Source organism: Seriola dumerili, unplaced genomic scaffold, assembly GCF_002260705.1.
Source record: "Seriola dumerili isolate Sdu_G_001 unplaced genomic scaffold, Sdu_1.0 BDQW01000531.1, whole genome shotgun sequence".
NCBI classification, from domain to species: Eukaryota; Metazoa; Chordata; class Actinopteri; order Carangiformes; family Carangidae; genus Seriola; species Seriola dumerili.
The window spans coordinates 444,841-470,043 of record NW_019174786.1 but is presented as its reverse complement, the minus strand read 5'-3'; the positions used below and the strand labels follow the sequence as shown (position 1 = coordinate 470,043).

The window sequence follows — 25,203 nt, the reverse complement described above, 5'->3', positions numbered from 1 at the left end:
CAAAGATTTTGAAGCGCTGCGATAACGTACTGTTAAGTTTCATTTCACACATTGGACATTATTATTACCCATGGGAGTGGTGAACGCATGTTAGTGTGACTGTTCGTGTCTGAAAGACATAAGGACTTGTAATAAAAGACAGACAAGCTATGAAATGTAGATAAAAAAGCACATGATAATTTGAACCTGTTTCATCAGTGATTCTCAAACTTTTTCACATCTAAACTGCCACAAATGAGACCAAATTACCATTTAATAATATTTTGTCCCAGGGTCCCCGTTTTGCTTTTAGATGTTCTATTACACAATGTACTTGAAACCAAATAACAGTGATAACCAAAACAGTCACACACTCATTGTATTATATATGGATGGAATTATATTGAAAATAATCCTGAATATGAGATTACTGACTTTGCATTTCTGACAAGAAAAAAAACAAACAACAAAAAACAAAAAAAAAACTCCAATTTAAGCAGAGTTAATGTGACTGGATCCATTGCGCGGTTTTTATGTGAAGGTAGTAAAAAGTCTTTGATTAACTGAAGTTCTTTATAATTTCTTGATACTTACATATAAAAATATAAATATAGTTTAAGAAACAATTGCTAAATTCAGTGTGTTGAAACAGCTACTGACCAAGCTAACCCGTCCTGTGCACTGTTAGCTAACTGATGTGTTTACCATTAGCGCCAACGTCAGTCAGTCAATCAATCAAATAATCATTTAAAGTTGCTGTATGTTTGTCAATGGTAAGAACCAACGTGAGGTTGAACTTTAGCGCGAGTTAGCTGGTAAGTCGATATGAATTTCTCCCTAAAATAATGCTAATTAAAAACTTGTTCCTTCCGTGCTAACGTTGTGTATTCAGTGTCTAAGTTAACATAAGTCAACATGAGGCAGTTTTTACGTACGTTATCCTTCTAGCTAGTTAACCTCTTTTATATGTAAAATTTCGTTTACTATCTGAGAGCTTCAATTAATTTCAGTTAATTCCGATTTTACAAAACTTGTGCTTAAATGATAGTCTGCTGTTTTAGTGATATACAGCTTTGATTACAGTTGAATACAGATACCTAGCAGGTTGGTTTGGTGCACCTATACATGAGATATTTAAGAACAAGATGGAAATGTTTACACTTTACCTTTCAATTTTTGTCTTTCAATAGTTTTTTAAAGAATTTGGGAATAGGCGTACTTATTTCCCCTAAAATGTATGATGTTTCTGGCATGAACCATTTCTGTTTGTCTGCTCCTCACAGGAGGAATTACAACAGATGAGGAAGATGAGGCATATAGCTGATGGAAGGCTCAGACAAAACACGGCTGACGCTTGTGGAGAGACTCCAACAGAAATTAACATCACCCCTGTGCCTTTCAACATGAACCAAAACAGTGCAGTGTGTCTCCCCCTGCTCTCTGAGAGTCAGAAGCTTATATGGGTGCATTCAAACCAGATTGACGTACAGCTGGATGGTGCAGCGGAGCTGGACAAGGCCTTCGACATGTTCCCGTACCTGACACAGAAACAGACAGCTGCACTGGCGCAGCGCTGCTCCCTGCACCCAGACCAAGTGAAGGTGTGGTTCATGGCACAGAGACTCCGCTATGGCATCAGCTGGGACTATAAAGACATTCGACAGGTTCAGAAGAAGTTCAAGTCAAGTGAGGGAAAGGCTCTGAGAAAGCAAGATCTGCAAAACGGGATGGGGGAAGTGGTAAAAGAGAAAAGAAGAGAGAAGAAGAAAAAAAGGAGAGAGGTAAAAGCATCTGACGGGAAGAAGGAAGGAAAGGTCAGGGAGGAACAGGGTGCAAATGAGGGAAGGATGATGGGAGAAAGTGTTAGGGCTAATAAGCGATTGGAGAGAAACATGGTGCAGGAGCAACTGATGAATAAAGACATAAAAGTGGCGAAAGTTGAGGGAGACAAAAGGAATACTCAGAAAAGGCGGAAAAGGATGGCAGTGCCCGACACAATGGGAAAGAAGAGGATGAAGCAAGGCAATGATGGTATTGTGGGGAGAGCTGGAGATTTAGAAAGAGGTGATCAAGTCGAGAGGGAGGCACAAAAATCCATCCAGTCAGAAAGAACACGTCCCACCAGAGCGAAGAAGGAAAAAGCAAACAAATTGATGTCTGTCAACGAGTGGCCTGCTGACAAGATCTTTGTGGTGCCTGATGAGCCCCTGGATGTGAGTCCTCTGCTCTTTAATGTACCTCCACTGAGTGACAAGCAGACAGAAGTGCTGGAAAGAGTTGATGTCATTCCCCCTCCCACCCGCTATACCGGTATGACCACTGTAAACAGCGGTTTTGAGGGGAAACCAGAAATGGAGACTAGGCTAGAGAGAGAAGTCAGTGCAGAGTTAACAAACAACATTTTCGTCACTGATGTTGGCAAACTGAAGGAGCTCCTGACCATTAGTCCTGTTGTCGACAGTTCATCCACCTTCAACCCACAGCAGGCCTCTCATGTGATAGACGCATGCACCCTTCACAGTCCGGTCCACTGCAGCGCAAAGTCGCAGAGTCAGTTGAGGATGATGAAGATTGCTTTCGCTCGCTGCCAGTATCCAAAGAGCGAGGACTACGACCGCCTGGCGATGTTGATCGGCATCCCTCGGTACGTGTTGGTTAAGTGGTTCGGTGACATGCGCTATTATGTCAAGAAAGGGAAGCCCACCTGGTTGAATCGGGAGCAGCACAGCCGGGCGCTGGCCAACATCAGGTACTGGCAGTATGTGAATGCGCTGGTAAAGGCACAGTCCAGTGAGGGCAGGAGAACCAGGAGGAAGAAGCCTGTGAGCAAAAGCTCTGGCAAGGATGAAAGTATGAAGGTGCCTCTACAGTAGAAACGATGCCACAGCCTCTCCACCTAATATCCCACTAAAGGGAATGAAGACGAATCACCTCTTATCATTTGGAAAGATGCATCAGAAGCCATTAAATGTTTTACAATTTGTGAATTACTAGTAATTTAGGGTCAAGCTGTTTGGCATGCAGTTGAACTTTTTTTTTCACGCAAGTGTTTGTTAAAAGTTTGCTAAGTTCCCTCCCTATTCTTTTATTTTGAATTTAGTGTTGTCTTACTGTTAGTTGTTGTTGATTACTTAACATGTTCGTTAACATACATGCACAGTATTTCCAAAAAGTGACTCATTTGCAATCCAGATGCAGTTTTACATCCACAAGTCCCCTTTATGCTGTGCAGATGTTTTTATTGTCATTCAAGTAAAGCGCTTTCATTGCTTGTTGTTCGAACGTGACTCGTCTTATGATTAGTTACATCAAAACATTCACAAACTACAAAATGAACAACCTTTTTTTGTCATATCAGTACATGAATATTTCATTTTTCAAAGGAGACGATGTTTCAGATCAAAATAACAATAACCACATAATTTTAGAGTGGTTTGTCTGTGATAGAAAGACAATCATAATCCACACCAAATGAACAAAGATATAGTACAATCCCAGGATATTATGTAGAATATATTGCACAAAAAAGAGAAAAATAACTTTAATAGCTGTGACACTATCATTACTAAGCCCCCTCTGCTGTCACCAAAGACAGTCTTTGACACTAAAGATTTGTTAATATATTCTGTTCATAACCTAAAGTGCAGGCGAAACATTAAAGGGTAGAAAATGGTGCGCAGTCATATGCTCACATTATATAAAATTATCACTGTTGACATTTACAGATATCGCTTTAACATGTTCATGTTTTTTTATCCTCATCTTAAGGAAAGTAAACATCAGATCAGTTAAACAATACAATGGCTACTGAATGAGATGCTTAATGATAAGAATGAATTCAGTACATCTCAGACAAACCTACCAGTTCTTAAATCAACTATGATATCAGACCCAGGTCTCTCTCGGCTCCGTCAGTTCCAGCTGGCTGTGTACTCCGTCCTCTGTGGCTGCCAAAACTCAGCACCTTCAATAATGCGACGGATCATGGAGGCGGATGTGATGAGCAGGTGTCCAGCAGCCGTAAGGAGAGTGGAGGCCATGCGCAGGGCTTCCCTGAAAAACAGGACCGAGATAAACTGTCAAGAACATTTTCTACTGACACTTTTCTATAATGAGATTCACCACTTTCCCTTTGCCTTACCTGAGGACTTTTTTGGGCCCCAGACACTGGAAGTCAGCGCTCACCGAGTACAGGCCTTGAAATGTGGCCTTCACACTCAGGGAGCCAAACAAATCCTTTGGGCTGATCTTGTAAAGGTCAAAGGTGACACGAGCTATGTCTCTCCCGGTCCGAGGCTTGTTGTGGTCTTGGGATTTGAGCATGACTGCACCCTGGGAGGATCAGCAACGACGGTCACATATATTAAATATTGCATGCAATAATCAATATTATTATAGACAGCCTGTCCTAACCCCGAGGAGCCCTAAATCAGTACCCAACGTACCGGCTGTGGTCTCCATGTCTGCCCGGGCTCCAGGGCCATGAGCATGGTGTTGTCAGTCAGCGTCATGAGGAACTCATCGGAGTCTACCTCTGTACCGTCGTCTTCACAAACCAGACACACAGACACTGCAGACAGGGACAGCAGCAGCGCCTGGCATACCTACAGCACAGAGTAAAGTCAGTGTCACACCCACAAAGCCTTCTGGATAAAAATAAGATAAGCTTTGCTGTCCTAAACAGGAATAAATCCACTTTTCTTTATTATAATTTCACTCATACAGCATTGAATAACTTAACATGCAGAGAGTAAAAAACTAAAATGTATTCTCTATCACACTGACTAGAAATTTGAAGTCTGTTGCACTCATGGTCTTTATTAACCCTAGCATACAGCATTACTATTCAGTCTGGCTCTTAGCTTCACTGCAGATGTCTGTACACCAGCTCGAGTGCAGCCTTGACTCATGACTTGACTCACATGATCAATTATTTGACATTATCAGGGCCTTGAGATAATGTTACATCCTGCCAGCAGGCCTGAGACCATTATCTTTCAATCAACTTAATGAAACACTATTAGTTGAATTTTTTTTCTTTGTTAAGTAACTTAAGTTTTGATGCTTCATTCTTTCATCTTTTCTTACTTTTGTTTTACACTCTCACCCTTTCTTTCAGCTCCTCCAGGGTCCCAGCTGTGATTCCCTTCCTGGTCTCCCTGTTGTTACAACACACTCTGAAAGGGCGCTGTGGTGCAGACCACACGCGCTTGGTTACTGATCTGAGGACAGACAACACAGACAGGTAATTAAATTATATAATGTGTTGGGTTCCATTTAATAGACATAATCCCAGCAGACACTTTGACTTGACATAGCAGGAAAAGCTCTGATGGCTCTGTTTTATTCAATAATTCATGACAGTGTGACAGTGAGCCAGCATGAATAATACCAGGACTCTGAAACTGAAGCAGTTGAATTAAATTCAGCCATCTTTCATTTTATTATTTACACCTTTGCTTTTCTTTCTGTGACATATTTAGATGTCTTATGTGAAAAAGGTCAAATTTTCAACCCTTGTCTCTTCTTGTTTTTTTCCTGTACAAAGGTTTTTCTACATTCAATCAGACTTCACTTCTTTTTTCTTTTGTTTTACTTGTTATTTTGAGGTGAAAACAGCAAATATTTCAAATCCTGTTTTTCATATCTCACTGAAAGCGCTGTTATCTGTTCTCTCACCATTATAACAGGATGAGACTTCAAAATGTCATAATATAAGATATCTTAGAATTACATATTATATCAATGAGTTAATTACTTATTTCAAATATATCTAATCTACATTAATTGGTGATTGTTTGTTTTCGTGATCAAGCTACAGGACGTTGAAACAAATCCACAAAATATCAACAAACCAAAACTAATGCTTTACTTACTTGAGAAATGAAGATGTGGTATCCATTCTTCTCACTGTCTGGTTGTCTCTCCTCACGGCGTTACTCTGTTGTATGGGGTCAGTAGTTCTTGTGTTTGATCCAGCAACTGGACTTTGCTATGAACCTGGTGATTACTCACATACAGAACAGCACAGGACAAAGTTCATCTGGCCTGTGTGCGTGTATGTGAACGATATTTTCTTCATCTGACAAAACAGATTTATTACCTCTATAGCCCGACTGATACTAGATTTTGAGGCTGATATTGATTCTGATATTTAAAAGTTAAAAAAATTCTGATAGTGATGTTTTTAAATGACCATGTAACATAGATAAACAGTTTCCCCTATATTTGTTTTTTTTTTCTTTTAAAAACTGTGACCACAGTGTATGTGACTGGGACATTTTACAGTTGAAAAATATAGTTATCAGAGCTCTGTTTCTAAATGCCTTCAGATGTAACTTCAGACATATGACTGTGGCACTGCAATTTCTTGTTAGGCTACTTATTGGCTGACATATATATATATATATATATATATATATATATATATATAACTGATGGGGTCCTGACAGGGTCCTTCACAAAGAAGGGGACACAGTTGATACACTACTTCAAGTACAAATTCCTAATTAATGATGAGGAATCAAACAATAAAAAGATTGATAAGGGGTAAACCTGGGGCTTTTGAGGCCCTTGTAATGAGCGATGTAAATGTTAAAACAACTTTAATATGTTATTTTTATAATATTCAAAGCAATTTTAGGACCATTGTAGGAATATAAACTAATATGGACACCTATTGACAGTGGTACTCACATGTTTCTTAGTTTCTTGTTTTTTATTTTATAATTATTGGTAAATATTTTATATTCCCATGCTCCATAAATTTGCTCATATTCTTCACAACATCCCATCTTGTTTCTTAAAACATTTTCTTTTCTTTTTATACAATTTTTGTTAATAGATAAACAAATCATTTTTTCCCCTTTATATGAATTGGAAATGTTACAAACAATCAGACATATCAAAAAAAATGATAAAATTTCAACAAAAAAGATTTAAATTATTGTTTGTTTTTTTTATTTAAAAAACAACAAATAAATAGATTAAAAAATGACAATAAATAAATAAAAGAGACGTACAGCGGGCGAGTCACGTCACGCCATATCCGGATAGTGACACTGGGTACGATTGTTTAAATTATTGCAGTGCACGCGTGGACGGAGTTTCCTCCTCTCAGCCGATGTGTTTAAGTCACAATCCCTGAAGCTCCGCCAATCCGGGACACCCAGGGTGAAGAATTGAGCGACTGACATGATTCCCGTGAAGGCGGGAGGATGAGAAGCAGAACTTTCAGTAGGAGCCTCTTTAGCTTTGTTTCTAGCGGGTAAACAACAACAGCGATAGCGAAACTGGGATGTGGTCATATACCAGCCTGCACCAGAGTTAAAACATCACCCCGGCAGCATTTTATAAACAACTTTGCCCTGAGTAGACTGTTGGTTCCTTGTCGGTTCTGTTGAAGCTTAGTCCGGGAGCAGTTTGTTTAAGCTGCTAAGCTAACGTTCGTTTCTTAACGTCAACTTTTGGTCAGTGAACGTCCCTGGCTTTGCTGCTCTTGACTGGTTCAGTGGAATGGCCACACGAAAACCACAGGAACCTGGTAAGTGTTAAGATAATAGCTATGTTTAAACTGGGGCATGACACAGCGGGGTAACGTTAGATCAATCAATGTGTTTGACAGCTGATGGCAGACTGCTGTATTAGCATCATGGGTTGGGTTGGGTTGGGTTGGGATGCGCGACATTGAAAGCATCAATCCACGGAGACCAGCAGGATATTTTAACCCTGCATGATTCAGTTAATTGAATGGACTCAGTAACCTGTGTTTTGTCTCCTGCACAGATGTCAGCCTTCCTTTTGCTGCACTTCAGCTCCTGGCCCCGCCTGTGCGTCTGGTGTCTGCAGCTCTCTGGAAAGTGCTGAAGCAGAGGGACGTGATGCAGTATGGGGTTGTGGAGGAGTTTGTGACATCGGCCTGTGAGTCTGTCCCTGGGCTGCTCACCGTGAGACACCAAGGCAAGCTGGCACTGGGACTGAGAGGACGGGTGAGTCTTACAGGAGAAGAGAAATCAGCCTTTAAAATGTGTGACTCCCATGATACCAGTCTGTCTCTCTCTATGTTTCAGCATCATATTCCTGGCTTGGTGTGTATATGTAGTGCGTGATTCATTGTCCTCCACCTTCTTTTCAGCTGATCTTGGAGCTGTGCTGTACACAGCCTGATGTGAAGGTGATTGAGCCTCACCTGAAGAGGATCCGAGCTCCAGCTGCCCCTTCATCGTCCTCAGCTACTGTGGTAAATTATATTTAATGCTCAGAATCTCACACGAGTTGGGAGATTATTACAGAATGAAACACCACATTATTTTTGACCGTATACCTTAATACAGATAATATTACAATGTGCATTCATAAAATACTTAAAGTAGAGGACAGAGTTACAGACTAAGTAATGAAAATCAGTTGTAATGCATTTGGTGAATCAGACTGAAACCCATTCACTCAAAACATTCATCTAAGGTCAGGAAATGACAAACCTGAACTTAAATTAAATAATACAATTCAAGATGTATTATAATCTTACAATAATCACAGTCCCAGAGAATATCATGTCATTATAATGTCACAGTGTGAATAATATGTCTCTATCATCTTTCTGCTTCACCACTTATACACAGTGTTTCAATATTTGTAGGAATTCCAAAAGAATTGGCTGATTGATTATAATGTTAAAGCAAATGTTGATATGAGTGTGATACACAGTGTAATTTTTTGCCCTTTTGTCTCCTAGAGGAAGGATGTAAAAATCATGAGAACAGTCGAAAGTTTCCATTCATTGATTCACACACTGCTAACAGACCCAGAAGAGAGAGAACAATTCTTCAAGGTGAGACCCTTTCCTCCAAAGTCACACTTGTAATCGTTTTAGTCTCTGTTCAGGTGATGTACGCAGGGATGTAATGGCCAACGACTCTTATTCTTTCTTCTGACAGGTGGAGTTTCCTGTGGATTATGGTCCAAAGTTTGATGAGGAACTTGAGAAGCTGCTGTGGGAGTTTTTGATTCGACTGGATCAGTTGCTTCCAGTTCCCAACTTAACTCAGGTAGTGATTGTGTTTGAGATCGGCCTCCCTTGTTTTGTTATAAACAAATTTATGTATTGCTCTTTTCAGTACTGCTTTAACACAGTTTCTATACTTTATAGACTGTGTCATGGCTCAGTGATACCCCACCTGTGCTGGAGGAGTGTGCACGGTCAGCCACCCAGCCTCAGCTCCTCAACATTTTGCTGCAACATCAAAGCTGTCTCGGTCACCTGGAATTAGCAGGTTAGAAGGAGATAACTAAAACAACTGTGACAGCGAGACTTTTGGTGCAGATTCCTAATAATTCTAATTATCCATTGTGTTGTTTGCTTTTCACAGCATCCCTCCCTCCAAACATGGGAGACTCCATCCTGGATTCACTTTCTCTGCCACCGTCTGGAAGAGTACCTTCAAATCAACCAACAGGAGCCAAAACGTCTGCTGCGGACCAGTCTGGAGGCACACAGACAAGAGACAAAACACCATTTATTACGCCTGTTATCGGACTAATATCTAATGAAGATGTGCCAATCATGATCTCTGCCAGAAAAAGCGCACTTAGAGGTGAGGAGCCAGGCAGCTCAAAAGATGCAACAAAGAAGAGCTCAGAAACAAAAGAGAACTTGAATTTCACTGTGGTTAAACAGAGACAAAAACCCAGTGATCACGGAGTGAAAGCGGGGGAAGAACAGCTGGAGGAGGAGGGGAACGCCTCAAAAAGAAGCAGAGGAGTGAAACGCAAGCAATGTGACAAAAGACAAAGTGAAATTGAGGAGGAGGGGGAGGGGGAGGAGGAGGAAGACGTGTTAGGCGTGGCCAGATCTGGGAAAAAGAGCATAAGCAGGGTCAGTCATGGTAGATGTGACCAGAGAACAAATGAGGGTGAAGAAGACAAAACCGTAAGAAACAAGGAGGTTAACAGAGCAGATCTGGCAACCTGTCTGACCCAGGTGGGTGTCAAAACCCTCAACCTGCCCAATGATCCGTCCCTCTGCTCCATCTTTGTGTCTTGTCTGAGCTGCCAACCAAGAGTTATTATCAAAAAAATGTCAGTGGCTTCTGCCAGTGACAACACCAGTGGTAGAGGAGGAAAATCCATATATAAGGGACAGCACACTCAACAGAGGAAGTCACCAGTCAAAACACCAGTGCATAAAAGCATGAGCATCCAACTTCAAAAGCCTGACTCGGACATTTCTGGCTTGGATGATAAAGAGTAAGACACATGGTGCAAAGTATGCCTTTGTATTATTTCAAGTGTGTATTCAAGTGTGTGTTCAGCCTCAAGCTTAAAAACCCCTCCTGCTGTATTTTGTTAACTAGCTTCTCTTCGTCTGTCTTGGGTTCCTGTAAAGAATAATTTGATTAAATTATGAATGTAAAAAGATATTCTGGTCTGCTGATATTTCAAATTTCAAAATCAGACATTTTTAGTTGACCTTGTAAGAGGATAGTAGGACATACAACACATGTAGTTGTATAAAATAAATGGAGAAAGTGCTCTAGCACCGCAGAAGGTGTTTCAGTCTTTAGAAAAACACTAAAAACAACAGATTTAGTTCAGTATTTCTGGTTTGTTTTGTCTGTCTCTCTGTGAGATAGCATTCGTTTTTTAAATATGCATGTACCCTATATTAATTACCCTAGAAATGCATGTCCTATGAAGAGAAAGTTGTCTTTAGACCTGCATTATAAACAGTCATGCTAAAGCAGATCAATGCATTTTAGTGAATAATTTTCTTGTCTTTTTACATTCACTATTTGCCAGCTATTGAAACTATGACTTAATGGTTAAATATGTTGTTTCTATTTACCAGAAATCATCCTGTATTACCGAGTGTAAGCAGCTCTCCCGTACTGCAGAGCAATGCAGGTGATTTAACAAATCATGTAAACTAAACACAAGAATTTAAAAAAAAACTATGAACAATCACCTGCAGGTTTAAACTGTTTACTTTCATGTTTAGAGATGTTGGGCCGTCCTGGAGATGTTGAAGACTACGTCGCTGATTCTGAGGATGAGGCGACAAAGAACTTCAAAGGCAGGGTATGTATGCTCAAATGAGAAAACGGGGTTTTCAAGGGCAATTTCAAACAAATATCATATTGTATCGCGAAGGACTTTAAGCCTTAGAAAACTAGCAAGTTATTGAAAAGTCTTTGGTTCAATAAATAATTTTCCTGTTACAGTTGCACTAATATTTCAGTCTCATGTTTTTTAACTGACTGTCTCCACCAGCTGTTCATAAAGCGCTACTACAAGACCAAACACGGCACATACATTCCCACTCTGAGGGAGTTCTGGAAACCTGGGATGGCACGGCGGGACTTGCTGTCTGATGGCAGGAAACGCAGATGATAACATAGATTTTCAATGCCACGTTTTGTCAATACCAGATGACTCGGACTGTGGAAAAGCTGGATTTCTCCACCAGCTTCAGTACATTGAATAAATAACACAAATCATTTGAAATGCACCAGCCACTGTGGCTGACAGACTTTTTTTTTTTTATCTTTCTCTTGTATTATGTTGTGATTGTAGCTGAATTCAGCTGATCCATCTAATTTCAACTTCAAGTTGTGTAATCATAGAAAACAAGCCCTGAAATGGTGCTGACACTGATTATTGACAATATCATGCAAAGAAAACTTTGTTACTTTAAAATGTTACTGTACAGTTTTTGTAAATAAAGATTAGACATTATGTTACAAATTAGTACTTTTTTATAAACATTTATGAACTGTAATGTTCAATTAATAAAGGTTTTTTGTGTTGCAATCATATTTTGTCACTTTGTACATTATTTTATATTTCATTAACTACTTTAAAGTGTCCCTTGGATCACATTTGTAAACTATCCAGGTAATGGCACAAGGACAAAGAACTCTGAACTTAATGGTAGCATTTGGTGAATTAGTTTTATAAAACCTGGCACAACTGAGTTTTTCAATTGTATATAAATTTATGTACATTGACTTTTATTATCTGATAAAATGCGCTGTTAAATGACTGAAATTTTCCCACTTATTTATAATTTGAATGTGAGTCTATCACAGATGAACTGCCTGATCTGTGGGGTGTTATTTTAGATAAGCACTTTGTGAAAACTTTTACATCTTGCTTAGAAATCTTCAAGCAGAATATTACAAACATCACACCGGAAACTTCAAATAGTGGAAGTAATCAAAATACAGCCAAAAGTAATCTACACAGACAAAATTAAGTACAAATTAGTTTTGTTGCCAGTGGAGGCTCAGAGTCGACAGCTCATCCCCCCAGTCACTGTGATGGTCTCTCCAGTGATGTAGGAAGCCTCCTCAGAGCACAGGAAAGCGATCACTCCACCAATTTCCTCTGGCTCTCCAATTCTGAAGGAAAATATGAAATGTATTCATAAATTATCCACCCAAAGAACAGGATATTAGTGACAAGTTGCCATGTGAATACGAACTGTACCTTTTAATGCTGAGCTGCTTTTTGAACTCGTCCATGATGTCTTCATTTTGCCATAACTGGAATAGAACAAAGTAAAATATTACAGACATTCATCAAGAGTTAATTAACAAAGAAAACATGGTTTGAGTGTATGATACAAAGAGAAATGTGTTTTTCCTCCTCACCGCAGAGCTGAAGCGAGTCTTAATAACTCCAGGGGCCACACAGTTGACTCTAATGTTACTCTGAGCCAGCTCAGGGGCCAGTGCCCTGGTCAGACCCAACAGAGCTGTCTTACTAACACTGTAAGGACCCAAAGCCTGCAGGGACAGAATAAAATCATAAAAACATAATCATAAAAACATATGGTGTCTTCAAACCTTTAAAGCAGTCTAGCAGTCTGACAATGTAATAAATACATGAAAACTAAAAAGTCTTTTTCCAGTTTGTCATAGAATCAAAGACACACACTCAATCACAGGGGGAAAGTGAAATCATAATGATGGGATAAATATTGAACTTTTACTCTCACTGACCTGCATTGGTTGGTATCCAGCCACAGATGACACAAAGACTACATTCCCCCCTCTAAAAGAAAAATACAGACACTTCAAAGCATTTGAAATTAAAACACAGTGAAGAGTTTTATAGTCTTTATTGTTTGGTTCTTGCCAATTGCATTAAGCTGTGTAATCTTTTGTCACTCACCCCCTCTTCGCCATATGAGGCGCCACCAACTTGGTCATGAGGAAGGCTGATTTCACGTTTACAGACAGGATCTAGAAGTAAAAACAATTGGGCTGAATACATCATTTTCATTACTAAAAGGAATGACAGTAGGCAGAACAATTGTTGTTCAAAGACAGAAGCCAAAGACTCATCAAAATAATTCTTCTGATTGACTTTTTTCAGCTTTATAAATGGGTCTTTGAGCTAATTTCTGCTATGTACCTTGTCCCAGACGTCCTCTGTGGAGTCCATGATGTTTCCAAAGAAAGGGTTGACTGCTGCATTGGACACCAGGATATCAACACCCCCACACTTTTCCAGAGTCTATTCCAAACACAGAACGATTGTTGATGAGGTTATGAGTAAATATAATCACCTACAGCCTCATTATTATGTGTATTTCAGCCCCAGGGCCCAAACTTGTTGCAGTTGTCTGAGATCTACATAATAGTGGTTGATTAAATTAAAAAGAACTAATAAAAATCATATACAGCAAAATTTGGTGTCCACTATCCTATAATGTTATGTGAGAACTCCCCCAGACTCCATAAATGCTCCTGATGCATCCCTGAGGGTGGGACTCACCATTTGAACCAGTTTTTCTCTGTCTTCTCCGTCGCCAACGTTACATGTGGTCCCAGTCACTTGGATGCTCTGGCTCTGCAGAAGTGCCACTGCCTTGTCCACATTGGCCTGTCGCCTGCTGCTAACCACCACATGGGCTCCCCTCTTTCCCAAAGCCTGAGCTGCTGCCAGACCAATTCTGAGGAGTTGGAGAAGAGCACCAAGACAGGGGATCTCTGAATTAGATTAAGCCTATGACAATTATGATGAATGTGCTGTTTTAAATGATATGCAACTTACTACATACTGAGATCCCTTCAAGTATGGTTCTTAATGTCTAGACTTTGCAAAGGTATAGACTGCATATCAGAAATTGGCAGGGCATCAGACAGGGATTTGACACAGCCACTTCCTCAGTTACTATTTGGTTTATCTTAAATGGGTAATAAAGGAGTCATTAATATGATTCTTACCCATCTGTGGACGCAGTGACTATGGCTACCTTTCCAGCAAGGCTGCTTAGAGACATACTTCTTTGGCCAGCAACAGGGTTGGTCCTAAGGCACCTGAAAACACTCCTAAACATCACCTGTGAACAGAGAACAGTCGCTGATATTTTTTTATGAAAACACTGGGTAACTAGGGTAGAGGTCACCTGAACTGTGGCAGCTGAGATATGATGAATAAAGAGTGAATTAAGATGGCAACCACTTTTTCACCAGTCTTCTAATCTTATAATACACTTATCGATACATGTTTAGGCAACAGCAGTGATAAAATACTTGATCGGTATTTACAAAGGCAGACTCAGACAACTCAGTGCAAATGTATTCTTTTACCTAGTGGGCTACCTTGTATAATGCAATTATACAAATGTGACCAGGAGCATTATCTCACCCTGCTGTTCGTGCAAAATTGAACACGAGGTTGCACAGAGGAAGAATTTGTTAAAATAAGTATTGTGTCAGGACCTTGGACTACTGACGGTTCATGTGTCGCTTAAGTCTGTATTTTCCGGGTAGAAGTCCTTCTGTCAAAATAAAAGCCTCCAGCGAGCAGTCACTCGGATTTAGTGGTTGTTTGATTCACTATAACACCCATGTCTGTTGAAATAACAATGTGAATTTGTTTAACATAATTGCAAAATTTGCTGTATTGATCGATGATACTAACAGTGGGGCGTACATATGTTTCTTTTTTTAATGTAGAGGTTAGTTATCTGATTTACGGCAAAAAAAAATTCGATGGTCCTTAAACGCAACCCATAAAAACGAGCCAATCAGACAAGCGCTGTACTCCGTGCTGCGGCTAACTGTGCGATTTCACGGATACTGGATTGGTCTAAAGCCTGGCGCTGACACTGAGGTTAGGCTTTTAGATCAGCGCACTGCGTGTACTTCTGAGTAGGCGGAGATCATTTTGTTGTCATCGCCGAAGATGATTGAACGGCGATGGCCACAGATTTTCACGCTTGAAAAGAAGTGATTTTACGTATCATAGACTGTACGCCGATACGAAGTTTATCGGTGATAAGAAAAAAGCAAGGTAATTGTTTTATGACTACGGTTTTGGGTGCTATCGTTGGCTAGGAAACAACTCGGCTTTAGCGCTTTTACTCGGCGGTGCCATTGTTGTTTTGAACTGAACGTTAGCGTTAGCAGCGAAAGACGAGAAGATAACCAGCGTTAACATAGCTAACATTAACACCACCAAGCTAGCGTTAGTAGCTAGGCCGCGACAACATACCGCACGGTATTCTAGGTAGTTACTGTTTAAATTAATTATCATTTAACCTGGTTACGCGGTTGTTAAGTGGCCAGCTATACATGATATTTTAGATAGAGAGTGCACACCACCCATTTATCTTTGATGTTAAGTTAACGTTAGCTTTTTCTGAACTGGCTGCATTTAACGTAACGTTACTGGGCGTGGAAAGGATAGACAGGTGTTGCCGCTGCCTGCCTACCTTTCATTTCACATGTATCTTGTATGAGTCTCGTGTTATAAATAAGTCGCGAACAAAGCGTGAAAAGCGTTTCTACGTGGATTGCAGGATCCCTATGAAGGCGGACGACGAGGCACCCGGACTCTGAGATGTGTCCTGCCCAGATACAGCTGTGCCTCGGCACTGACTCTCTGTGGCGACCAGTACATCCATGAGGACCACCGCTGATCTAGATGGATGATCCTGACTGATCTGGAAGCTTGAGTTATAGTTTCCCTGAGACATAACTGATAATTTATCCACAATGTCTGTCTCCGTGAGTACAGTATTTGTTTCTTTGTTTGTATGAATTTGCATGAATGCTTGTAATGCAATCACAATGATGGACAAATGTGATAAAAACTAAATTGTAACAAAATAATAATTAGCATGGGATTTTTTTATGATCCTATATTATCTCACCGTATCTAGATATTTTATCTGGACAGTCATTGCCTCCATTACTGTTCTAAGGGGGTCCCACATGGCTCAACTGAGCCTAGTTGTCCCCAGGGGGTTGGTTTAGAAAATGAAAGGGGTCTTGACTCTCTGGCTTTGGGTTGGCAATTAAACCCTAAACAGCAAGGGACAGATGTGCCTCTCATCCCCTCCCCCTCCCTCTCATCTCCCTCATTACCATTAAGCCCTTGTCCATTTGATCATTGATCCTCCCTGACTGTGCCCCTTTTTCTCTCTGCTTCCTGATTACTGACACAGCTGTGAATTTTGAGTTAGTCATGATGCTAGCTTTTGCATTTGCCATCTTTTTTGTTCACCCATCCTCTTCCTGTCCTCTGTCTCTCACACATACATTTTACGAGATCTTCCCAATTCACTCCTATTCACTCTCCATTCAACAGCTCTAAACAATCAAGCTTTTTATACTCCTGACTTAGCATTGCCATGTCAATGTACTTGTTTGTTTGTGGTGTGCAGATGTAAGACACTAGCTTGTGTGAATTTAGGCTGTTGATTAAAACCCACTTTCATATGGCTGTTTGGTGTGTGTGTGTGAATTACTGAATGGGTGGGTCTGTGTTCATGATTTCTGCTCTTGTCTCCTCCTCCCTCCCAGACGGTATTGGCAAAGGCACTGTTTGACAACACAGCAGAGAGCCCAGAGGAGTTGGCCTTCCGGAAAGGTGACATCTTGATGGTTCTTGAACAGGAGCAGAGTGGTGGGCCAGGCTGGTGGCTCTGCTCCCTGCATGGAAGACAGGGCATTGCCCCTGCCAACCGCCTTCGTCTCCTCCAGACTGCCCCACCCCCAGGCTCAGAACTCCGCCGTGGCCCCAGTGAGGACTCTGTTTACCTGTCACCTGGTCCTGCGCTGGCTCGGTCTGCTGTCAGCAGTAGTGCAGAGGACATCGATGGAGTGTATCGCTCCCCGCCAGGTGTGGGTGAGGGAAGAGGAGCGGGAGCTGCCTCAAGGCCAGGGGAGCTCCGCAGAGTTGAGGGTGGGCGCCCACGCTCTCACTCCAGCTCTGGCACCCGACCCAGACCTGACTGGGATATTGGGGTGGCAGGGCGTCCACGCTCGCCCTCTCTCAGAGGGCGAGGCACAGAAATGACAGGCACACTTTATCAGACTCCAGTAAGTCCCATACCCTCAGCAGCTCAGCATGCCAGGCAGCCTGCAGCTCTCATGGCTTCAGAGTCTGTGTACCTCTCCCCTAGTGGAGTGCCGAGGGCGGCTGATGAGCCAGAGGACAATACATATTTAGTCCCTAGAGAAACACTAACTGCAGGACACTCGGATGACTGTTACTTGGTACCCAAAGGTACACCACTTGCAGGTGATGATGTTTACCAGTCCCCATCAGGAGGGGTTGTGGTTACTGCTGTCTGCTCTAATGGCCCCTCTATAATCAGTGGAACAACAGGTACCCCCCAGTCCAAGGTGAGCCAGGACACACCCGGGATGTATCAAACACCCACCCCTGTGGGAGCAAGCCTTCACAGGACTTCAGCCACAGTTTTGGCCCACCAGCACCCATCTCAGTTATCCTCTGCGCAGGCATCTCCCAGACCTCTGCTCAAGGGAGTTTCACCCAACCCTGCTGTGGCCAGGGGCAAACCCGGTCTGGCCTGTCACAGGGGATCCCCTTTGCTGGTCAGAGCAGGTCAGGTCAGGGTTCCTGGATCACCAAATTTTGCCCGCAAACCTCCTCCACCAGCTCCTCCAGTGAGGGGTGTCACCAGGAAAGATGCACTACAAGCAGCACCAACATCAGTCGATTCTAACTCTGTCCCCAAACCCACTGCTCAGACCAACTCTGCAGGCCTGCAGCAAGAACAGGACAAACAGAAAAATACTTCTCAGAGTAAAGATGAAAGGATGAACAATGGGTTGGAGAAAAGCAACAATGCGCACAACAAAAAAGGAGAAAGCCAGGATTACTCAGATCCAGTGGATGACCAGGTATGTGATGGCTACTTCACTTACAACTCTGTTGAAACAGCATGTTCTGACAGCTTTCGCTTGACCAAGGCTTGCAATCATAATTTGGTTTTGTGTATTTGTTGCCTTGGTAGGTGTATGATACTCCTCCCAGTGGCAGGTGGCAGCGTCCAGTCCCATCTGCCCTTGGTGGTGAAGATGATGATGGCATCTATGACACCCCTCGCAGTCTCCCACCACAAGCTGACTCTGAGACAGAGGTAAAGATAACTCTAGTTATTTTGCATTCCTCGCTGGGCAACAGATAGACCCATGTGTTTTTTTTTTTTTTTTTTTTTTTAGAAGTGAGTTCCCTTTCAGATCTGTCGTGTGTGTGTCTGTCCTGTTTAATCTCCTCTCACACTGAAGAGTCAAGTCAGTGACAGTCGATACTTGAATTGTTCACAACAGCAGCTGTGTGTGTGTGATTGTGTGTGTGTTGCCTTACAGTAGGAAACATCTTATTATGTTTTTGTTTCCTTGCAATCTTCTCAGGTCAAGTTTGAACTGACTAATATCTAATCAAAATGGCCATTTAAATAAAAGTTTTCATCTGGAGTTGTGTACAGACATTACTGTTTCATCAGTTTTGCACCTGTATATGTGATGTGTGTGTAATTCCAATCTTCCATTTATTTATATGGCAAAATAGAAATCCAGAGTAATACATTTCCAAAGAAATAGCTGGGAACTGTGGCAAACTGGTGTTCATGTCTGTACAAGTGAAGCGATTCACCAACGAGAGATGACTATCAAATCCCCTGTCACCATTTCTTCTCACATTCCACCATTAGTGTGTCTCCCTGCCCCCCTTTAAGGCAAGGCCACACCTGTCTCAGTCTGCTGTGGGAGCCTGTCTATCCAGTCCAAGTGCTGCTTCTATTTTCTCCCAGTCACACCCATCTGTCAGGGCCATGCCAAGGCCACACCACTACCATTACCCTACCCCCCGTGGTCTCCCTTTTAATGTTACTTGAACATGTCTGCCAGCTGCTGGATAATTTTTTCCATCGTTGCCTGCAATTACTGTATGTGGACTGCAGACTCACTGCTTTTACACTTTGATGTTAAAAGGTCCAAATGTGTCTCTCCCACTGGTGCTCAGGGACTCTGTTGCATCTACTTACAGATAGTTTTTTACTTTCAGTCTGATCCTGTGACTGTAGGTCACCCAGTTCACATGTATATGCCAGGTTTAAAACATGTCTAAAGTCTTCTAAACATCAAATTGTGACATTTTATTGGTACAAATTTTATGTACCCACAGTGAAGTAGGCTCCGCGTTCACCATTTTCAGTCATTGGCACAGAAACCCCATTGTGAATGCATTGTGTTCATGTCTCACCGTTGTAGGTCTATGATGTCCCCACTATCGCCCTGAATGTGTCCACATCAGATGTTCAGGCTGATGAAGTCGACGACGAAGTCTACAGTGTCCCCACACTTCCAGGTGTGCCTCTGGGGCCAGGGGAGTCCATCACCAGCCTTTCTGGTGAGGATGTTGTCCAGGTTGGGAAAGTGTATTGTGTCCCTGGACCTGAGAAACGAGCCAGCAGTGGAGATCATAAACGAGACTCCTCTGAGCCTGACTGTGGCATCTATGACATGCCTGCTCTGACAATTGAAGTCCTCCCTCACTCTTCCTCGTCCTCCTCCACCTCTACTCGCCGTCTCTCTGTCTCTAGTAACGGTTCAGGTGATGTTCAGTGGAGAGCCTCGCTTTCCAGCCTTGTCCACTCAGTGCTGAGCACAGCCTCCTGCTCGGCCTCCACTCTGTCATCACGAGACCTGGCCACCTCATTGGCTGAAATCCTGTCCACCTGGAAAGCCAGTCATTCGGGTGATCCTCCACCGCCTCTTCAGCAGGCTTGGGCTCGTCTGTCGGACCTGCTTCCCGCCTTATCCGCTATCGGCAACGCTCCTCCATCCGAGGGGCTCTTGTCACTGGTCCAGCGGTCCCTTGAGGAAAGTGCCCTCCTTTTGCAGGCTCAGGGTCGCCCCCGTCTGCCTTCCCAAGAATCCCTGTCCCGCAGGCCATTACCCGCGCTCCCAGTGCCTGATGGGAAGTCATCTGGAGGTGGCATGGGCTCCCGTAAAGGTAGCTGGATCCAGGAGAGGCCCCTTCCCCCAACTCCTCAGCCTGCCTTCCCCTTGCCTCCTGCTCCGTCAACTGTTACTCTCACAGTGGGGCCTGTTAATGGAGAAGATGATCCCAGCAACGAGTATGCTGGGATCGGCTTGACTCCCATCCCTGCACCAGTGCCTACTGGAGACAGTGTTGGATATGTCAAGCTGCAGGTCAGTTTTCATGAAGAAATGAATTTATTGTTATACAGTAGTACAGTTATCAGTTATCTGATTAAAAACAGTCATTTATCTTCATATGTTTTTTTATTTGTACCTTTCATTCTTTTCTGTTTCAATTTTCTGATGTGTTTTTGTGCTTCAACATATGTGCTTTCCTTGTAACAATTAATTTATGTCCTAAGTGCATGTGTAGTTTTATGGTTGCAATACAATCAATACACAGACTGGAAATGTGTCTGTGTACACGCCTGACTGTTCTCTCCTTCCCACACCAGGGTAAACCTGAGCCACCTCCTGATGCCCTGGCTGAGAACGGACAAACGATCACTGCAGAACCAAGGGTGAGTCTTTCCTCTTTGTATTTTTACCTCCACATACACAATCCTATGCTGTCATTTTTTTTTTTTTTTTGTAATTCAAATTATTTGCAGTACAGAAACAAACACAAGTCTGCACAGATAAGTCATTGATTCACTCTGTTCACAGTGCACTCTGTTTACTAATGAGCAGTGTGACTCATTAATCCAGACTGCAGCACCTCCGTGGTTCATTTGGTCTAAACCCATCTTCACTCGATACGCTATACTCACCATGTTTACCTAGCGTCGCATAACTTTGTCAGATTCCCCTCTATGGATTTCTGACTCATGAATCTGTTTACTCCTTCTTCATCGCGTGGAGAGTGTGTTTTTATCAGATTCCAACATCAAAGCCGACAGCTGGAGACATGTAACAACATACGTAATCAAAGTTACAATCATGTATTTGTCTTATGCTATCTCTTAAGTCACTTCTGTCCTCCGCTTGACACTGATGTCATGTCTTTTTTATCGCTCCGTCTGCATTTTCTTCTACTCCTTGCTAGATTCATTGGTTACACCATAGACGATCAACAAGAGGTCACTTGTAAATCTTAACAACATTGCCTTACATTGACTGGATGCTGCAGGACAATAGGTGACAGAAAAGCACAGTCATTCTTTCAACAGTGACACTTGCTGACGTACCGAATGCGTGCGTGTTTGTGTCAGACTTTCACTGACTTAAAGTTCAGCAAATGACTTTGCCATTACAGTGGTTATTCATGTTTTGGCGCGCTTAGGTTAATGAAGTAACTGCATGTATTTTAATTATTTTATAAATTGAGCCCGACAGTTTGTTCTGTAGTAAAAATCAGCTTGCACAGACTAGAACCTTTGGGTAACCTATTACAGAGTTTCTTAATCAGTCACTTTACCATTGGGCAAATTGATCTGAGAAGTCTGCAAGTCTTCTGGTATGTGTTTACATAAGGAAGCTCTAATATTGAGTAGTTAGATATAAACGGTTGCAAAAGAGCAGGGCTGCAACTAATTCTTATTTTCATCATGGATTTATCTGTAATTATTTTCTTAATTAATTGTTTGCCCCATAAAATGTCAGAAAAATTAAAAGTGATTGTTATTATTTCCCATGGTCCAACGTGATGTCTTTACGCATCTTGCTCAGTCCAAACTCTAAACACATTCTGTTCAATATCATATATATGACAAAGGAAAACATTAAATCCTCCCAGTGGATAAGCTGGAAGCAGAAAATTGAATAATCCTTCCACTTCTACTAAAGAATAATTTGAATGTAGTGTAATTAAATGGCTGACAGCATGAATTGCATCTGTGGTTGTTGTGTATTTTTTCAGACAATGGTTGTCATTCATTTTCCCCTCATAAGATTTTTCCTGCTGTTTTTCCATGGTTTCAAAGCGTAAACCTTTTTGTCACAAGACCACGTAGCCTCATAAAGATACTAAAGTATTGTTAGTGACTTATTTGACACTGTTGCCTGACTCTTCCGCTTCATCTTTTCTTGCGCAGTTGACCCCGTCCCCTCCACTGCCTGTGTCTCTCTCCCTGGAGGACTCGGAGCTGCTGTCCTTCTACTCCTCTCAGAGCCTCGCCCACCTCTCCTGCCTGGCAGATGCCATTGATGTGCTCTTCAGCAGCGTGCAGGGGAACCAGCCGCCCCGCATCTTCGTCGCCAGAGGAAAGAGTCTCATTGTGACAGCACACAAACTGGTGTTTATTGGGGACACGCTCTCTCGCCTTCTCACCTCTGCTGACCTGCGGGCCAAGGTATCTGGAGAAATCCCAATGCACACTTTGTTTTCGTGCCGTTACTTGTATAAAATCACGAGAGTTTGTCTGAGGTAGACAAATGTCTTAATCTCCAATAACAGGCTGATAATTCATATATCAAACATGTAATAATTGTGTTTTTATTTCTTTTCCCAATCAGATCACAACCTCGGGGGGGCGTCTCTGCCAGGCCTTGAAGGCAGTTGTGGTGGCAACAAAGGGCGCTGCACAAAGCTACCCCTCAGTATCTGCCACCCAGGAGATGGTGGACCGTGTCGCTGAGCTCTCCCAGCAAGCGGCTGGCTTCTCCACTCTGCTCCAGCGTCTGGCAGAAATATCGTCATGATATTTCATATCACTTGCGTAAAAACTTTGCTGACACTACACATATATTTTCTCTCTTTGAGATGCCTTATTTGTTGGTAGACTCTTTCATTACCTTTCGTTTCAATGGGATTGAAGCAAGTGAAGTTGAATCCTGAAAGTGTTTAGCCTTGCTGCAGCTGTTACTAAGCTGGGTTTTGACTGTGCTGGTTCTGTCCTCCAATTGTGTGTTGGTTTGCCTTTGTTTATATACTGACCTCTGTGCTTTCGTGCCAGGCACACTTGTCTTTTTGAGTGTTAACTTATTGAATATTTGAAGCCCATATGTGGCTTTGAGTGTCTGTGTGGACTGCTTATTTTGGGAGCTTTGCTTTATTATGTTTGCCGCATTTTCTTTCCCTCACATGATAGCCATTTTTCCTTCCTTCCTCTATTTATTTAGCCATCCCCCCATTCCAAAAATAGCACAGAAGGAGGCCTTACATCCTGGATCTGGCCTACTTTTTACTGTGATACCTGAAAGGCCTTTTGTGATTAACAGTCTGAAACTGTCAAAGCAGCATATCAAGTGTTTTGGGCTTAATATGGGAGAAATGGAAAAGGGTGTGTAGTAGGAAGTTTGCCCGACTTCCATCCAAAATCTTTGCAAGTGTGTGTTGTGTTTGTGTACTGCCCATTTCCACTAGCAAGGAAAGATTAGCTGTGGTACAGCTTGAAATTCACTCATTGAGGTTTAAAAGAAACATCTCTCAATATGTGTTCAATTTACATTCATGCAGTTTTTCACATCTCACGAAGAAAAATTCAGAAAAGTCCTGTCTGATAGAGAGAGGTAATATCCAAGAATTGACACAGCGACTAATCGTGAGCGATGACATTCGGGCGAGAATTGCCTAATCCTGTTCTTTCCCACAGTCACATGACAGCCTGACAGTGGATAGGAAACCTGCTGACCAAGGTTACCTGTCTCCACATGTCCTGTTATGATCTGCATGGTTACGTTTCTTTGACTTTCTATGCTTTTTATCTTCATTTCCCATAAGATGCTTGTCAACAGTGCTTACTCACGTCTGCTCCGATAGGTTCAAGTCAGCAACCTTGCTGTGAGGCAGTGTGGTAGAAACTAAGGCTGGTTATTATATTCACAATTCATTATGAATGGAAAGCATAGCAGTGGAACATAGTTCACTGTACTGAACATCAGTATCATGATTTAACATTTGTCATAACAAGATATATATCAGTATTTTATAAAAAAAAATGATAATAATAATAATAACCATATGGCCGAGCCAGAGTGAAACTGTGAAATGAAGCATAACTTACTTTTTGATTGAAATGGGAGAATTTCACATTTTAAATCCATTGAAACACATACCTGTTTTTCCATCTGACACTAGTATATTGTCTGACCGCACATTTTCATTTATTCCAGTCATCAGGTGCAATGGTCTACACACAGACAGCTCAGTCTGAGGCTGTGGTGGAACATATAGTAGACTGGAAGTTGAACAAACATATTGTTTGACACACTTAACGCTACAAATCTTAACTGTGTAAACACATGGCCAGTTTGATCCTGGAGGGTGCTCTTCAACGTTAGATTATAAAGGTTTTGGATCTGTCTTCTCTGACGTTACTCTTATTACTTAACCTGATATTCCAGTTTTATTTCTCTGATCCAAGTCAGTATCGTCAGGGCATTGCGTAATCATTTTTTCAGTTGTATGGCTCAGTTAAAATCATTCTTCAAGGAGTACTGTTTTCTCCTGCTGTTACATTGTCTCTTCTGCAGCGTCACCTTGTGGAGGTTTGAAGTATTACCCAATGAATACCTCCCTGCCAAAACACTACACGTATGAAGAGAGCATGTTCGGCATGTAAGCTTTAGTTATATATATTTATTATGGTCAGTTTTGGTTTATGTTTTTTGCTTTCCAGTTTGCATGGCTGTAACTTGCTTAGATTTTATAAATGTACAACCTTTACCAGGGCGATTGTAATTGATGATTTACAACGAACAAAACATGTTTGTTTTTTTTTGTTTTTTGTTTTTGGAAAAAATATCTTAAGTTACAATTTAAAGATATGGCTGTATTTTCTTTTGTACAAGAAAGTTTTTTACGCTATGTGAACTCAAATGAGTCTGTTATCCATATTCGCTGAGGTATAGAAATGAATCTTTGACTTTTCTCCTACAGTAATATAAACCTAAACCTCTTTACTTTACACTACATTTGATGTCTGTCTTGTATTCCTGTTCAGAATGCACAAATACAACTTTTGCAATTAAACAA

The 25,203-nt window shown here is 41.7% G+C and overlaps 4 protein-coding genes across 5 annotated transcripts; 2 read left to right on the top strand and 2 right to left on the bottom strand.

Moving 5' to 3' along the window:
- Nucleotides 1-3,154: 3,154 nt before the first annotated feature.
- Nucleotides 3,155-5,931, bottom strand: cideb (cell death-inducing DFFA-like effector b). Its single transcript, XM_022764171.1, has 5 exons — nt 5,856-5,931; nt 5,087-5,201; nt 4,425-4,583; nt 4,121-4,311; nt 3,155-4,032 (listed from the first exon to the last, which is right to left on the bottom strand). The coding sequence occupies exons 1-5, from the start codon at nt 5,879-5,881 to the stop codon at nt 3,891-3,893; spliced, it is 633 nt and encodes a 210-aa protein (XP_022619892.1). The 5' UTR covers nt 5,882-5,931; the 3' UTR covers nt 3,155-3,890.
- Nucleotides 5,932-7,182: 1,251 nt separating this feature from the next.
- On the top strand, nt 7,183-11,809 carry tinf2 (TERF1 interacting nuclear factor 2). Its single transcript, XM_022764092.1, has 10 exons — nt 7,183-7,522; nt 7,765-7,967; nt 8,114-8,218; nt 8,714-8,809; nt 8,916-9,026; nt 9,128-9,251; nt 9,348-10,224; nt 10,826-10,881; nt 10,976-11,055; nt 11,248-11,809. The coding sequence occupies exons 1-10, from the start codon at nt 7,495-7,497 to the stop codon at nt 11,365-11,367; spliced, it is 1,800 nt and encodes a 599-aa protein (XP_022619813.1). The 5' UTR covers nt 7,183-7,494; the 3' UTR covers nt 11,368-11,809.
- A 99-nt stretch (nt 11,810-11,908) lies between these two features.
- On the bottom strand, nt 11,909-14,828 carry LOC111235588 (dehydrogenase/reductase SDR family member 4-like). 2 transcript variants are annotated; one of them, XM_022764091.1, is made up of 9 exons: nt 14,577-14,828; nt 14,211-14,326; nt 13,759-13,936; nt 13,396-13,497; nt 13,153-13,223; nt 12,981-13,032; nt 12,630-12,764; nt 12,466-12,521; nt 11,909-12,377 (listed from the first exon to the last, which is right to left on the bottom strand). In XM_022764091.1, the coding sequence occupies exons 2-9, from the start codon at nt 14,321-14,323 to the stop codon at nt 12,263-12,265; spliced, it is 822 nt and encodes a 273-aa protein (XP_022619812.1). In that variant the 5' UTR covers nt 14,324-14,326; nt 14,577-14,828; the 3' UTR covers nt 11,909-12,262. The 2 variants fall into 2 exon arrangements, with proteins under 2 accessions (XP_022619812.1, XP_022619811.1); XM_022764090.1 differs by having other exon boundaries at nt 14,635-14,826.
- A 384-nt stretch (nt 14,829-15,212) lies between these two features.
- On the top strand, nt 15,213-25,186 carry LOC111235587 (embryonal Fyn-associated substrate-like). The gene is made up of 8 exons (XM_022764089.1): nt 15,213-15,282; nt 15,791-15,998; nt 16,797-18,143; nt 18,257-18,382; nt 19,515-20,459; nt 20,744-20,809; nt 22,322-22,579; nt 22,743-25,186. Exons 2-8 carry the CDS (start codon nt 15,987-15,989, stop codon nt 22,926-22,928), a joined length of 2,940 nt encoding a protein of 979 aa, XP_022619810.1. The 5' UTR covers nt 15,213-15,282; nt 15,791-15,986; the 3' UTR covers nt 22,929-25,186.
- Nucleotides 25,187-25,203: the final 17 nt, after the last annotated feature.

Excerpts from the sequence above, each read along its gene's own strand:
- LOC111235587 (XM_022764089.1), top strand. Across the intron at positions 20,810-22,321 it reads CGATCACTGCAGAACCAAGG|TTGACCCCGTCCCCTCCACT; the intron begins GTGAGTCTTTCC and ends TTTCTTGCGCAG. Across the intron at positions 22,580-22,742 it reads CTGCTGACCTGCGGGCCAAG|ATCACAACCTCGGGGGGGCG; the intron begins GTATCTGGAGAA and ends TTTCCCAATCAG.
- cideb (XM_022764171.1), bottom strand. The coding sequence starts at position 5,881 with ATGGATACCACATCTTCATTTCTCAA. Across the intron at positions 4,312-4,424 it reads AGACATGGAGACCACAGCCG|GGTGCAGTCATGCTCAAATC; the intron begins GTACGTTGGGTA and ends TGATCCTCCCAG. Across the intron at positions 4,033-4,120 it reads GGGCCCAAAAAAGTCCTCAG|GGAAGCCCTGCGCATGGCCT; the intron begins GTAAGGCAAAGG and ends CCTGTTTTTCAG.
- LOC111235588 (XM_022764091.1), bottom strand. The coding sequence starts at position 14,323 with ATGTTTAGGAGTGTTTTCAGGTGCCTTAGGACCAACCCTGTTGCTGGC. Across the intron at positions 12,522-12,629 it reads AGACTCGCTTCAGCTCTGCG|TTATGGCAAAATGAAGACAT; the intron begins GTGAGGAGGAAA and ends GTTCTATTCCAG. Across the intron at positions 12,378-12,465 it reads AAGCAGCTCAGCATTAAAAG|AATTGGAGAGCCAGAGGAAA; the intron begins GTACAGTTCGTA and ends ATTTTCCTTCAG.
- tinf2 (XM_022764092.1), top strand. The coding sequence starts at position 7,495 with ATGGCCACACGAAAACCACAGGAACCTG. Across the intron at positions 7,968-8,113 it reads CACTGGGACTGAGAGGACGG|CTGATCTTGGAGCTGTGCTG; the intron begins GTGAGTCTTACA and ends CCTTCTTTTCAG. Across the intron at positions 9,027-9,127 it reads CAGTTCCCAACTTAACTCAG|ACTGTGTCATGGCTCAGTGA; the intron begins GTAGTGATTGTG and ends TATACTTTATAG.